Source organism: Oryzias latipes, chromosome 12 (assembly GCF_002234675.1).
Source record: "Oryzias latipes chromosome 12, ASM223467v1".
Classification (NCBI taxonomy): Eukaryota; Metazoa; Chordata; class Actinopteri; order Beloniformes; family Adrianichthyidae; genus Oryzias; species Oryzias latipes.
This window is the reverse complement of record NC_019870.2, coordinates 24,037,566-24,051,234: the sequence shown is the minus strand read 5'-3', so window position 1 is coordinate 24,051,234 and position 13,669 is coordinate 24,037,566. Positions and strand designations below refer to the sequence as shown.

At 42.1% G+C, this 13,669-nt stretch overlaps 1 protein-coding gene across 2 annotated transcripts in view; it reads left to right on the top strand.

Annotated features, from left to right (window-relative positions):
* Positions 1-5,417: 5,417 nt before the first annotated feature.
* The window catches only part of LOC101155946 (dihydropyrimidinase-related protein 2), a 34,405-nt gene continuing 26,153 nt past the window's right edge, over positions 5,418-13,669 (top strand). Inside the window, exon 1 of one of the 2 annotated variants that reach the window (XM_020707829.2) lies at positions 5,418-5,934. In XM_020707829.2, coding sequence (XP_020563488.2) covers positions 5,683-5,934 — 252 coding nt within the window. In that variant the 5' untranslated portion in view covers positions 5,418-5,682. Of the gene's footprint in view, positions 5,935-11,330; positions 11,633-13,669 lie in introns of those variants that run through there. The other variant, XM_023960566.1, reaches the window with a different exon arrangement.

Sequence of the window (13,669 nt, the reverse complement as noted above, 5' to 3'; positions counted from 1 at the left end):
TACAAGTATACTTGGTCAAATAGACGTCAAGTGTACTACTTTTTGCTATGGGATCTAATAATGGTCTTTCTCAAAACTGTCTAGATTGTTTTTTTGTACTTTGATGTTTTTTATTTTATAGAGGTTATTACTTTCATTAATCCTTTGACATATTCAAGGTCTGAGATTCTATAACAATAAAGTTATCAGGAATGGTTTACAGCTGGGAAGTACCTCACACCATCAGGACCACAATGTTGAATTTATCCTTTTTATCGATTAAAAGGAATTCAAATGTGTCCAACACCTGAAATCTTTAATTTTCTCTAACTAACATAAAAAGATGATGTTACAATTTTGAAAACTTTATTGCTCTGTTCAGTTCCCTCTGTTTAAATCTGCATAGTGTTTAGAGAATGTAGATCATCTTCCTGTTTTCTCTGCTTTCTGCGGACTCAGGCGTCTCCTCTTTCTGGTTGACTGAACACCGGATCCAGGTAATCAGCAGCAAGGAGTGCAGATAGGGATGGAAAACAGGAAGGGTGACTTGGTCCGCCCTGGTGTAGGTGTTTCAAGGTTTGAGTTCTACACTTTTGGTAGAAATTGAGATAATCGAGAAGGAATCAGTTATTGAAACAAATCAGAGACTTCAAAAACTCTACAGTGAGTTTGAATATAAAATAACACAATGAAATCATCAGAGAAGATGGAAGAAGTTGCTATGAATGTGAATATCAGGATTATTGATCTTGATAATTTTGTATTGGAGAAAGCGAGATAATGACAGTTATCCTTTTTGTTGTCAGTAAGAATTAAGCATTTGGTAACAGCATTTTTGTTTTTTTACATGATCCATTCATGGCCGAGCAGTTCCACCAACACCAAACAGCATCGGTGCAGTAAAGGACACATTCTAAATACTAGCATTTGTCTGTAAATGTCTCTATTCTTCATTATGACTTCCTGAATTACCTCAGTGCTCTCTCCACAGCAGCACTTCCTGCTCTCTTCTCTCGTCTTCCCTTTATGGAAGCTCAGAACACCTGTTCCTGTCCAATCCCCACGCTTGGAGGCTCTGGCTCCTCCCACTGCAGCTGATGTCGTTTTCTGGTGGTTTCAGGGTGGTGGCTGGCTCCTTCTCTAGCCTTCTGCTTCAGGAGACTTCACCTCCTTAGCATTCAGTCAGATGAAGTGCAGAATTCACAGAAAAAGATGAGGAGTCTGTTGTTTTTTGTAGTGAACAAAAAAAAAGGAAACAAAGCAAGAAGATGGGTACATCATCATGGAGACAACAGAAATCAATTCAAAGCAGAAGATGACATATTCCTCCAAAGACATAATTAAAAGACAAACTCAAAACCCTCGTGTGTAATGCATCAAAAAGATGCAGAAAACAGAAAGCCTGGGTTTAGACACAGGACGAGGATCTCCTCACATGTTGCTGATCTCTCTGCTTCTCTGCATCTGCTCTGATCAGTGCCCTTCCTGCCCACAGATCATGCTCGGCCTCGTCCAACTGTTTGTCAGAAACGCTGCCAGCTTTCCCCTCTAATTATCCAATACATTCCCCTGCCTGAGATCTGAACGCGTGTTTTGTTAAGTGGGACAACAGTTCAGCCGTAGGCTGCAAAAAGAAGGCAGCCAGAGGACACCAAGAAACCCCCCTGAGGGTGGGGTGATTTTTCAAACATTTGATTCAGAGTTTACATGCAGAAACATCTCCTCTGCAGACTTTCCTGTCCTCTTCTGAAGAGATGACACACTCTCAGGGGCCCTAAAAGGTCCTTCTGGAATTGTAAAGGGTTGTTATGGTAACCGGACTCGGCACTAACTGCTTATCCAAGGCCTGTTGTGCAGGAGAGCTTTTGTTTGCCTTAATGCAAGTCAGGCAGAGAGAATGTTAGAGTGAGTTTACAAAAAAAATGCATCTTATTTGATCAAAATTAAGAAATTATGTCACACAAGAAAATAATAAATTAACTTTTCAAAATAGGTTTTTAAATAAAATCAATTAAAATGAATCTTAGTGGCCTAAAACCCAATTGGGAATCCGGAATGTTAGATGGTTAGAATGATCTTTTTCCAGTATTGTTAAAAAGTCTATTTATTTTTTTTTTTATATAAATGGAGCCACATTTTTAAGAAACATTTGGAATGCACACAATGCTGAGTCAGCCTTTTCTGCAGGATTTAACATAGTGAATGAAGACGTGAAGATAGCTGGTGATAGAGAAGAGGATGCAGAAGACCGGGTTAAATGGTGGAAGCTGATTCACTGTGGCGACCCCTGAAGGGAAAAGCCCAAAGGAAAGAAGAAAGGAAGAATTAGCTGCAGGAGCTGGAGGTCAAACCAAACAGTGTGAAGCTGGTGAACTTCACCGCTTCCTGAAGAACACAGAATTTCTCCAACTTTTGTAGGGATGTATCCTGATTCAGGCTCTCTACCTTTAGTAAAAAGTAGCCCATTGAATGTACTACAAGTGTGTGTTCCCTTTCGGCTTTTCCCATCAGGGGTCGCCACAGCGAACGAGTCGCATGGTAAACTTGGCAATGTTTTACGCCGGTTGCCCTTCCTGACGCAACCCTCTCAAAGCAACCGGGCTTGGGACCGGCACAGAGGTAGAGAAGGGAACAGGGAGCCGGAGTCGAACCCTGGTTCCACGGATGGAAGGCGCCGCAAACCAGCACGAGCTAAACCGGCTCATTGAATGTACTACAAGTATACTTAGTATATCCTAAAATTGAGGTAATAATTGAAATTTACATTTTATATATACTATATATACTTAACATGTTCCAATTTAGTCTGAAGAAGTATTTAGTTAGTATACTTCCTGAGCTACACATACACAATCTATACTATACTTGCTTGTACTTTAGTATACCTAATAAAATAAACTTCCAGTTACTACTTTTTGCTAAGGGCAGTTCAAACCTTCTCCAAAAGTATGGTGGCAGAACTTGGGTGAAGCCCCCCCCCCCCCCCCTCCCCCTTCAATCTCACACACATGCTGGGAGTCTTTTTGTGAAAAAGCAGCAACGCCCCGATGATCCAACATCTAGTTTAGATTATTTCTGCCTCATCTTTATGTTTTAACCACCAACGGTGGAAAACGTGCTGCTACTTCAGACTACGAGGAACCGTACAAGACGTATTTTATTCTGAACCACCTGCATCAATACATTCTCACTCGCACATTAAAAAATATTGCCTTTAGGAAATATGTATATATGTATGCTTAAATAAGAATGCGTGTATATGAGTGCTTCAGAACCAAATACTGTATGTCATGTACAGCCCTTCATATCAGACTGAGTTTGAACCTACGGGTCAGAAAGCTCCTTCCAAAAATTTGCCTCTGACAAAGAAAAGTTTTAGTTTTTTTGTTTTCGCCAACTTCTCCCCAGCTACTTGAAATGTTGCACAAGACAAAATCACAATGAAAAAAAGGTAAAATCCTCTAATTGACTTTCTTGAACAGTTGGAACAAAAATTTTCATAAAGTCATTTTTTTTCTCATGAGGTTTTATTGACTCCCCTCCCCCTAGTATGTAATGGGTCTGAGACCCCTGTGGACAACAGAGATCATTCAGGCACTCAGACCTCTCCACATCCATGCGGGGGTTGTTCCGGAAAGGAAATGTATTTATTATATTAATTCATATTCTAAACCGGTTTTGTCCCTTTCGGGGTCACAGGGCTGCTGGAGCCTATCCCAGCCACTCGTGGGTGAAGGCAGGTCACCAGTCTGTCGCAGGCCACAAATCACACACTCATGCACACTCACGTTCACACCTTTGGACAATTTAGAATGACCAATGAACCTATGAAGCATGTTTTTGGATGATGGGAGGAAGTCGGACTCCCCAGAGAAAACCCACGCATGCACGGGGAGAACATGCAAACTCCACACAGAAAGGTCACCCATTGGTGTTCTGGTTCAGGTCCCCCAGCCGGGACTTGAATCGGGGGCCTTCTTGCTGTGAGGCAAGAAAGCTCCACCATTGTTTGTTTTAATTATGGGGCACATAATTAAACTGGAACAAATTCTCAGAAACTCAGAGGATTTCCCAAGTGTAGTGCTTGTCTACAAAACAGTGATAACTTAGGCTTTTGCTGCAATTATGGTACATGATTGCAGAACATAAAAAAGAATTTAAACATTTTTTATTTGCTTTCAACTGCAGGATCTGCAGAAAATTCCACCTGAAAAATGATAGTTTTCTCTCGATAAGAGCCAGGTTTGTTTTTTAAATCTGAGTTCTGTTCTACTGAGACAGTGGACTTTAACCCCGTCATGCCGGGCTTTATTTGTAAATGTATAAAAATATTCTTCAGTGTTTTTCCCGTTCAAGGTGATGCTAAATTAAGTTGAGTCCTGGATTTGATGGTACATTCCAAATTAGCAACAAATGACATGAAGGGGTTGTGGCCTGATTCAGAAGCTGCTTTGCTCTTTTTTTCAGGAGCTTCTTCATTCAGTTCTGACGGTTGATGAAGAAATCAGGTCCTTTATGCTTTGACTGCTTTGGAGGCGTGGCATAAAGTTGATTTACTAAATACAATGTTAGCAGATTATTATAATCCGGTGATTGTCAGAATAGTCGACTGATGTCCTGTTTCTTAGTTGGGGGTCTTGGTGTGTCTCAAAGGTGGGGGCAGTCATTAGTGTTCATCATCGGTGGGATCCTGGTCTCTGGGGGAAATGGGTGGAACATGGATTGAACATGAGACACAGGAAATGTCTCAGACTCACCTCTGACGAGAGAAGGTTTCTCCATTTGGACATTGATTTTTTTTAAGTTAGACATCTTAGAAATATGATGAAAAACATTTAAGTAAACTTATCTGGTGCTCCTCCAAACTTTTAATTATGTCTTAGTTTTACTTAATCCACCATTTGCTGCAGATAATACAAAACGTCAAAGCTGTTTAATGTCCCACTCGGATAATTTTTTTTTAGTCAAGTGGGTCTTAAATGAACATTTTACTGATGTCTTTGAAATCTGATCAAAGACATAAATTACTGTTTTATTGTTAATTCTAGATTTTTAGAGTATAATGAATACTAAAAAGTGGAAGAAAAACTAATGTAAATAAAAGACTTAAGGATTTCACAGCAGGTCAAACGCTTCAAGACATAAATACATGCTGTTGTCTTTTTTTGTCGGGGGTGGGGGGGCTTTGGAAATCTAAATAGGGTGTGTTTGAAGTGAATAGAGATTCAGAGGGTGTGTGCTGGGCGCTGTCTTTTCAGCGCCCTCCTGGTTGGACAGGGTGTGACTTTCAGGAGCTCTCCTTGGTGCTGATCCCTTGTGGACCTCAGGGATGCTCCCCGCAGACAGGAACACCTGAACACCTGCAGCTTGAGGACCTGCGCTGTGTGTGTGGTTGGGGGGGGCAGGGGGGCGGGGGAGGCAGTCATTCCCACACACTCAGATCAACTGACGTTCTTATTGGATCATTACTGTGACAAAGCCAGCCGGATATTTTAGTCCTGTGGGGGCTTTTCTCAGTCAGAGTTAGCAGATCAAACAGCCGTCTGCCTCTCTGCTGTGGGGGGGTTTCTCGCAGGTTGGTTTCTTTTGTCACAGTGGGCGCACCTTCAAAAAAAAAAAAAAAAAAAAAGGCGGTGGCTGACCAGACGCGCTGAGCCGACAAGAAGAAGCAGAAGCTGAGACTCCCTCCAACTGACAGACAGCATGTCCACCGCTGGAGCCTTCTTCCAGAGCGTCAGCTCCGACAGCCCCCCCAGGCCCCGGCAGAAATTCTGCGGCGTGTTCTGCCCGGTGGAGGGCTCTGCAGACGGTAAGACGCTGGACCTGGACGCGCTGTCGGCGTGCCGGGGCGGCGGGAGAGTCATCGACCGGCAGACGGATATCTCTCAGCGCAGGAAGGTGGAGATCCGGGAGAGCACGGGGAAGGAAGCCCTCCAGAACCTGGATGACAAACGGGTAATTTTTTTGTTTGACTCTTTCAATTATTTACCCCTCTCTCATTGGTTCTGAGCATCCATCATTTAAATTGATGTCAGTTGGATCCACTTTCTTGAGTTAGAGAAGCGCCTCAGTAACCCATTCAACGCAAATGCCTACATTTCCCAGAAAGCACTGGGATTTAACAGAAAGGGCCTGTCATGCAAAGCTCACAATGCTGCTTTATGGTGTTCTGCTGACCATTGTCAGCTGTTCTGAAGAAGCAAACACCTGCATGAACCCAATAGTTTCCTCAACAAAGGATGAACTTAACACCTTGACTCCTCACGGAATTTATTTCCACTTATGAAAAAAAAGTCACTTCTGTCCTTGCTTTCATATTAATGCTAAATTAAGGTAAATTTGGAGCAGAAGTGGTTTGATGTATATTTGCGTTGATAGGCATCAAGGGGCTATGGCCAAAACCAGTCAGAAGCAATTTTAGAGAAAAAAAGTTGCTTCATTTCTTCAGATTCTCTCCGATTGTTTGCCTCTTGCAGCAGGTTTCAGGGCGTGGATGGAGCTGCTGCTGCAGGACTCTGCATGCATGACTTGCAGGAAACCATATCCATTTTTCTTTTGCCCCCTTACACCCCTGTAATCATATTTTGGTGGTTGCATGGCACTAGCCGCACCCATGGTTACTTCCTTCACCAAATAGTTAAGCACTTCGAGTATTGTTAAAACCTTTGGTGTCATATTAACTATTGATCAGTCGTCTCTTTACTCTTCCATCTTGTCTTGTCAGTTTCATTGGCCCATCTGTTCTCTATGTGGAATTAAATGATAATATCTTCCTCATAAAATGCATCGATTGTATGAGATGGTTTTAGCTAGTTTGATTTGCATGGTACATCACTGATTATGTTACAGCACTGTGGGAACAACGGATGCCAAAGTAAGTTAGCTGTGTGCGAATAAAGTTTGTTCTAATGTAAAAGACAGAAAACAATTCTGTTTGTAAAGTTCTGCAAGATGAAACAAGATGAAATATTAAGATATTTCCTCAAATCTAAGTAGATATGAACCAACCAATGTCCACTGCTGTTCCAGTATCAGCTGAAGAGCTTCTTTCACAGTTGTTGCACATGAAATTCTGAACGTTTTCAGGGTCAAAAAGATTCACGGTACTTTGCAAAAATTAATTTTGAGTAAATGACAAAACTTTGTGCCAGGGTGTCATGGTGGTGTAGTGGCTGGTGCTTTTTCCCCACACAGTGAGGAGCTCCTGGTTCAAATCCCTGCTGGGTTCTTTCTGTGTGGAGTTTGCCTGTTCTCCGTGTGTGGCTTTTCTCGGGGCACTCGGGTTTCCTCCCAAAGTCCAAAAACAAGCTTTGTGAAGCTAAAAATACGGTGAGTGTGACACCAGGTCTCTGCTCCGCTCCATTCTGATGCACTTGCAGACAAACAGATCCATGTACGGCTTCATTTTCCTTGTCTGAGCTAGAATCTGGATCAAAACTGTACGGCTGGATGGCTTTGATATTGCTCACCATTTTTGTTGCACTGCCAGTGTGAGTTGGGATTAAAGGCAGTAAGCTAGCAGTAGGGCATGTAATCAGAGCCCTCAGTTATGGGTGACGGGAAGTGGAGCGTGCTTGCACAGTGCCAATGGCCCTGCCCACAAACCAGATTTCTAGTTAACTAAACTATGTCCAAGAACACATCACACGTTTTCTCATTTTGCATTAAAACGGGATAATTATAATTAAAAAAACAAATAGGGCTACAACAAGTATCCGAATGGCCAGACATGTGCAATCTCTTCCCAAAAAATGTAGTGCAAATATTTGCAGCATCCAAAAATTTTGATTAACAATCATTATAAGTATAGTGGTGTAGTAACAATGCACTTCAGATGATTTAATTAATGCTCTAAAAGTAAAAAGTATGTTGAAATTTAAGTAAATAAATTAAACAAACTGAATGTGCTACTGCCATTGGAAGTAAACAAAATTTCAGAGTAGTGTTGGGGATATTTCTCATTTTCAAAGTAAGACTATCAAGTTTTCTTTCTCATTAAAGTAGATTAAAGAAAATAGTCTGATGTTCAGTTTATCAAACAAAGACATTGTTAAAAATGAACTTGTTTAAAATATATAAAAAATAATAAAAAGATTAGAATAAAATAGAATAGAATTAAAAGATAAATATTATTACAAAAATCGTTTAATCAATTTTCTACAAAGATGAAAAAAGTCATTTTATAAAACTTTTCTATTGGAATCAGTGATGTCGGTTTAGATCAAAGGCCTGTGAATGTTTTCTAGGTTTTTCAGATTATTATTATTATGCTGTGTCTTTCGTTACTATCTTCTTGTCATCGATCTACTGGAACTATTGTCAGGTAAACTCAGGAGGATGGAAAAACTGTGGGGAACATGTTCAGGATAAATCATTTAAAGTATCAGTAACATTTATGTTTAGTTTACTGCTGAAGTTACAGCGGTGGACAAAATTGTTGGTACCCCTCAGTTAAAGAAAGAAAGTCCACAATGCTCACTGAAATTACTTGAAATGTTCAAAAGTAACAATAAATTAAAATGTATTGAAAATTAAATAATCCAAATCAGCCATTACTTTTGAGTTGTTGATTAAAAGAATTATTTAAAAAAAAAACTAATGAAATAGGGCTGGACAAAAATGATGGTACCCATAACTTAATATTTTGTTGCACAACCTTTTAATGCTATTACTGCAATTAAATGGTTTCTGTATTTGTCAATGAGTCTTCTGCAGCCGTCCACAGGTATTTTAGCCCACTCCTCGTGAGCAAACTGCTTCAGTTGTCTCAGGTTTGACGGGTGTCTTCTCCAAATGGCATGTTTCTGCTCATTCCACAGATGTTCAATGGGAGTCAGATCTGGCCTCATAGAAGGCCACTTCAGAATAGTCCAACGCTTTTCTCTGAGCCATTCTTGGGGTTTTTTGGCTGTGTGTTTTGGATCGTTGTCCTGTTGGAAGACCCATGACCTGCGACTGAGACCATGCTTTCTGACACTAGGCAACGCATTTCTATCCAGAATGCCTTTATAATCTGGAGATTTCATTTTACCTTGTACAACTTCAAGACACCCTGTGCCAGATGCAGCAAAGCAGCCCTAAACAGAACTGAGCCTCCTCCATGTTTCACAGTAGGGACAGTGTTCTTTTCATTGTATGCTTCATTTTTGCGTCTACGAACATAGAGCTGATGTGCCTTACTAAAAAGCTCCAGTTTTGTCTCCTCTGTCCAAAGGACATTTTCCCAGAAGCTCTGTGACTTGTCAACATGCATTTTTGCAAATTCCAGTCGGGCTTTTTTATGATTTCCTTTCAACAGTGGTGTCCTCCTTGGTCGTCTCCCATGAAGTCCACTCTGGCTCAAACAATGACGAATGGTGCGATCTGACACTGATGTACCTTGATCTAGGAGTTCACCTTTAATGTCTTTGGAGGTTGTTCTGGGCTCTCTGGAGACAGTTCCAACTATCCGTCTCCTCAATTTGTCATCAATTTTCCTCTTTCCGGCCACGTCCAGGGAGGTTGGCTACTGTCCCGTGAGTCTTAAACTTCTGAATAATATGTGCCACTGTCGTCACAGGAACTTCAAGCTGCTTAGAGATGGTTTTATAGCCTTTACCTTTACCATGTTTGTCTATAATTGTGTTTCTAATGTCCTGGGACAATTTTCTCCTTCACTTTATCTTGTCCATGTTCAGTGTGGTACACACCTTTTCACCAAACAGCAACGTGACTATTTGTCTCCCTTTAAATAGGCAGACTGACTGATTATGGGTTAAAAACAGATGTGATGTCAATTAATGGACATACCTGAGTTTATCATGACCCCTGGGCAATTAGTCCACAGTCTTTTATGGAGGTACCATCATTTTTGTCCAGCCCTATTTCATTACTTTTTCTTTTTTTTTTTTTTATATTTCTGTTAATCAACAACTCAAAAGTAATGGCTGATTTTGATTATTTAATTTTCAATAAATTTTAATTAATTGTTACTTTTGAGCGCTTCAAGTTATTTCGGTGAGCATTGTGGACTTTCTATCTTTAACTGAGGGGTACCAACAATTTTATCCACCACTGTAAGTGGACAAAAAACTCAAGTGTGACATTAAGTGGCAAATATCTTTTCTTTCTTTCTAAATCTTTACGTTTTAATTTTTATGTTTAGATGATTCTGATCTCCTCTGATAAAGGTATAAATGATGGTGATTAAATCCACTTCACTTTCATTTTCATTCATCCAGTAAAAAGACACACATATACACTGACCAAAAATACAAACGCAACACTTTTGTTATTGCTCCCATTTTTTATGGTATGAATTCAAAGATGTGAAAAATTTTCCACATACACAAAATAAACAGTTCTCTGAAATATTGTTCACAAATCTGTCTAAATCTGTGATAGTGAGCACTTCTTCTTCTTCTTCTTCTTGTGATTTTATTGGCGGGAGGCACTATCAATGAGCACTTCTCCTTTGCCAAGACAATCCATCCCACCTCACAGGTGTGCCATATCAAGATGCTGATTAGACAGCGTGATTATTGCACAGGTGTGCCTTAGACTGGCAACAAGAAAAGGCCACTCTGAAATCTTCAGTTTTGTTTTATTGAGGGGGTCAGGGGACTCAGACAACCAGTCAGTATCTGGTGTGACCACCATTTGCCTCATGAAGTGCGACACATCTCCTTCGCATAGAGTTGATCAGGTTGTCTATTGTGGCCTGTGGAATGATGGTCCACTTTTCTTCAATGGCTGTGCGAAGTTGCTGGATATTGGCAGGAACTGGAACACGCTGTCGTATATGCCGATCCAGAGCATCCCAAACATCCCAAAAAAATGGGAGCAATAACAAAAGTGTTGCGTTTATATTTTTGGTCAGTGTAGCAAATACTCAGACATTGTTAGAATAAATAACAAGAATCATGTTTGATTTGGGAATTGAATTGGAACACTTTCAAAATAGATCAAAAGATGATGGAATGGGTCCTTAACGGGATGTTCTTGTCAGTTCTTTCGTCACACTGATCTTCAGAGGAAATGTAAAAATTAGAATATTTTCCAATAACTGACTGAAAATCCACAAAAAAAAAACTGTGGATGCTCCATTTAAACCTGTTTAAACCATGATCAGGTGGATCTATCAGACATCTTTGTTCAACCCCCCCTCAGAACCAGTTCTAAGGACAGCTCTGGATCTTCTGGCATTGGATCAAACGTCTTCAGATAAGATGGCGTTTCTTTGCGGGGGTGTGGGGGGTGGAGGGGTGTGTGTGTGTGTGCAGGCCTCCCCCCACTAATCCATGAAAGCAATTGATGGCATTAGCGGCTCTGTCCTGTCAATAGAGCAGGGCGAGGCTCTGCGCATGCTCCGTGGAGCTCCTTTATGGGAAAGAGGCTCTGATCGGTCCCTCCCTCCTGTCTGACTCCGTCTGGGAAGGAGCGGTTCGGCGCATCGGCGGAGACCGGGAGGCGGTTTGGAAAAGATTTTTTATTTTATTTTAAACTCTCGTGACCCTCCTCAGTTGAGCCTCTTCATCGCCATCCTCTTCATCATCAGTCTGACCCGGCGGCAGGCGGAGAACCGCACATCCTGCACTGACAGCGTCCAGGGCGCAGCGCGGCACCGGAAAACATGTCTGGCTACCAGGGCAAGAAGAACATTCCCCGCATCACTGTGAGTGTTGGGCTGGGGTCGGTGCCAACGTAGCTTTGGGGAGTGGGCCTGCAGGCGCAGGACGTGACCGTGGCGGCGCAGTGGGCTTTCACGCGGCTTCCAGAAAATGCGTAAAGCTGGGCGGCTGCCTGGAACGCAGTGGTGCTCCAGGCAGCCGCCTCAGCTTTACGCATTTTCCCTAAAACCGGTTTGGAGGGGCATTTTTTTGCGTAATCCAACCCCTCCAGAGTGGACCCCACAACCCCCAAGGACTTGCAGTTGCACCAAACGTCTGGTTTTTTCCAGCATCTCTGCGACAAGTGGATCAGTTTTTGTGACACCCTTCCACGCGCTCTTTTGTCCCTGCTGTCTGCGGCAGCTGAGAGTCCACGCCGGGGGTCTTTGTTTGGAGTCTCAGCGCTCACCAGCTGCTGGAGCAAATGCCTCCTTTCACCCAGACCTTCCTTCCAGAAGAGCCATCTTTAATAAATGAGAGCTATATTTGGACACAGTGAAGTTGATTACCCTGAGTTCACAGCGAGGATGGAGCTTGAATGGAAAGTAGAGGACAGGGAGGGGGGCAGTGAGTTCCTCCCATGTTTCCTCCTCAGCTGTGTAATGAGGGGAGGATGTATGTGGGCAGGAAGGAGGCCACTGTCTTCTACGCCGCAGTGCCAGTGAGGCGGGAAAAAAGTGGCATTTCCAGAGTTGGCCGGAACAGGCGGAACCAAAGCTACATTATGTTGACCATCATTATCCAGGGGGGCCTCTGGGGAGCAGTGTGGGGGCCCAGAGGTCAGGAAAGCAAGAGGCTGAATGATGTAACGAACAAAGAGGCTGACATCGGACACCAGTGTTGGGTTATTGGATAGATCCTAGACAGAATTGGGGCCATTTTTTTGTTTTAGTCAAAAAAATTGTATTTTGGGAATCAGACAGGTCAAAAAAGTGTCTCTGCTGATGCCAGAATGCACACTAAAATGTATCTCAAAGATGCTTTTAGCAGAAGGTTGCATGTTTGCAGATGGAAGGCCACTTATCTGCAAAACGAAGGACTCACATTCCATTTGACTCAAATTTTTTCCCCCCAGGAGGTTGTTTTATTTCCGTGCGTGTGTCAGAGTTGCATTGAGTGGATCTCAACCTAATTAGAATCATTCGGAGCTGATGTCATGGACATGGTGAAGATAGGAACATCTCTGGGGGGTTTCTTCTTCTTCACTCTCAAGGACTTTAGCAGTGACAGCTGGTTGGTGGAGAGATCAGAGGATTAGGAGGTATTGCAGGCAGGCCTAAGTGGATAGACTGCTCCGTCTTCAAAAGAAAAGGGAAAAAGTAGGTCAAACACGGCGGATTTCTCCCAAACCCCCTACTTATCATTGGAGTATCTGCTGTCCTTGTTTGGAAAGAGTGGGATGGAAGTGCCTAAAGACCCGCTCTGATGAAAATTTTTCTGATGGTGGAGGACATTTATAAAGAAAAGTAAGCTTAAAATTGTATTTCGGAGTATTTCTTTGTTCAGATAGTTGTGAATCATAAGCAGATGACAAAATGCCGTTAGACAAAGCTTGTAGGTGTGACATGGAAGATACTGCAGCAAACCACAAGCTCCCTGCTCTGCTCCATTCTGATGCATCCACTTGTAGACGATTAGTTCCATGGACTTCTTTGTTTTCTTTGTCTGAGCTAGAATCTGGATCAAAATATACGACTGGATGGCTCTGATATTGCTCCCCATTGTTGTTGCACTGCTAATGTTAGGTTTGAGGTGTGAGCTAACGGGAGATAGCGTAAACAGATGAATGATGGGAAGTGGGGGCGGGGTTACATCAAAAGATGATCGGAGTGGGACTTTAAGTTTAAAACCCAAGCATGAAGGATGATAGCAACTCAGTGTTTTATTTGACTGGCTAAAATTATTTAGATTGATAGATTTCTGTGAACAACCTGAATGATGGCAGAACCAGAGACCGGACACTGAGCCGTGTGGAGTCAGGTCAGCTCTGCAGGCGGAACTAGTTCTTGCTGCTTGCATTAAATATGAATGAACTGCTGCAA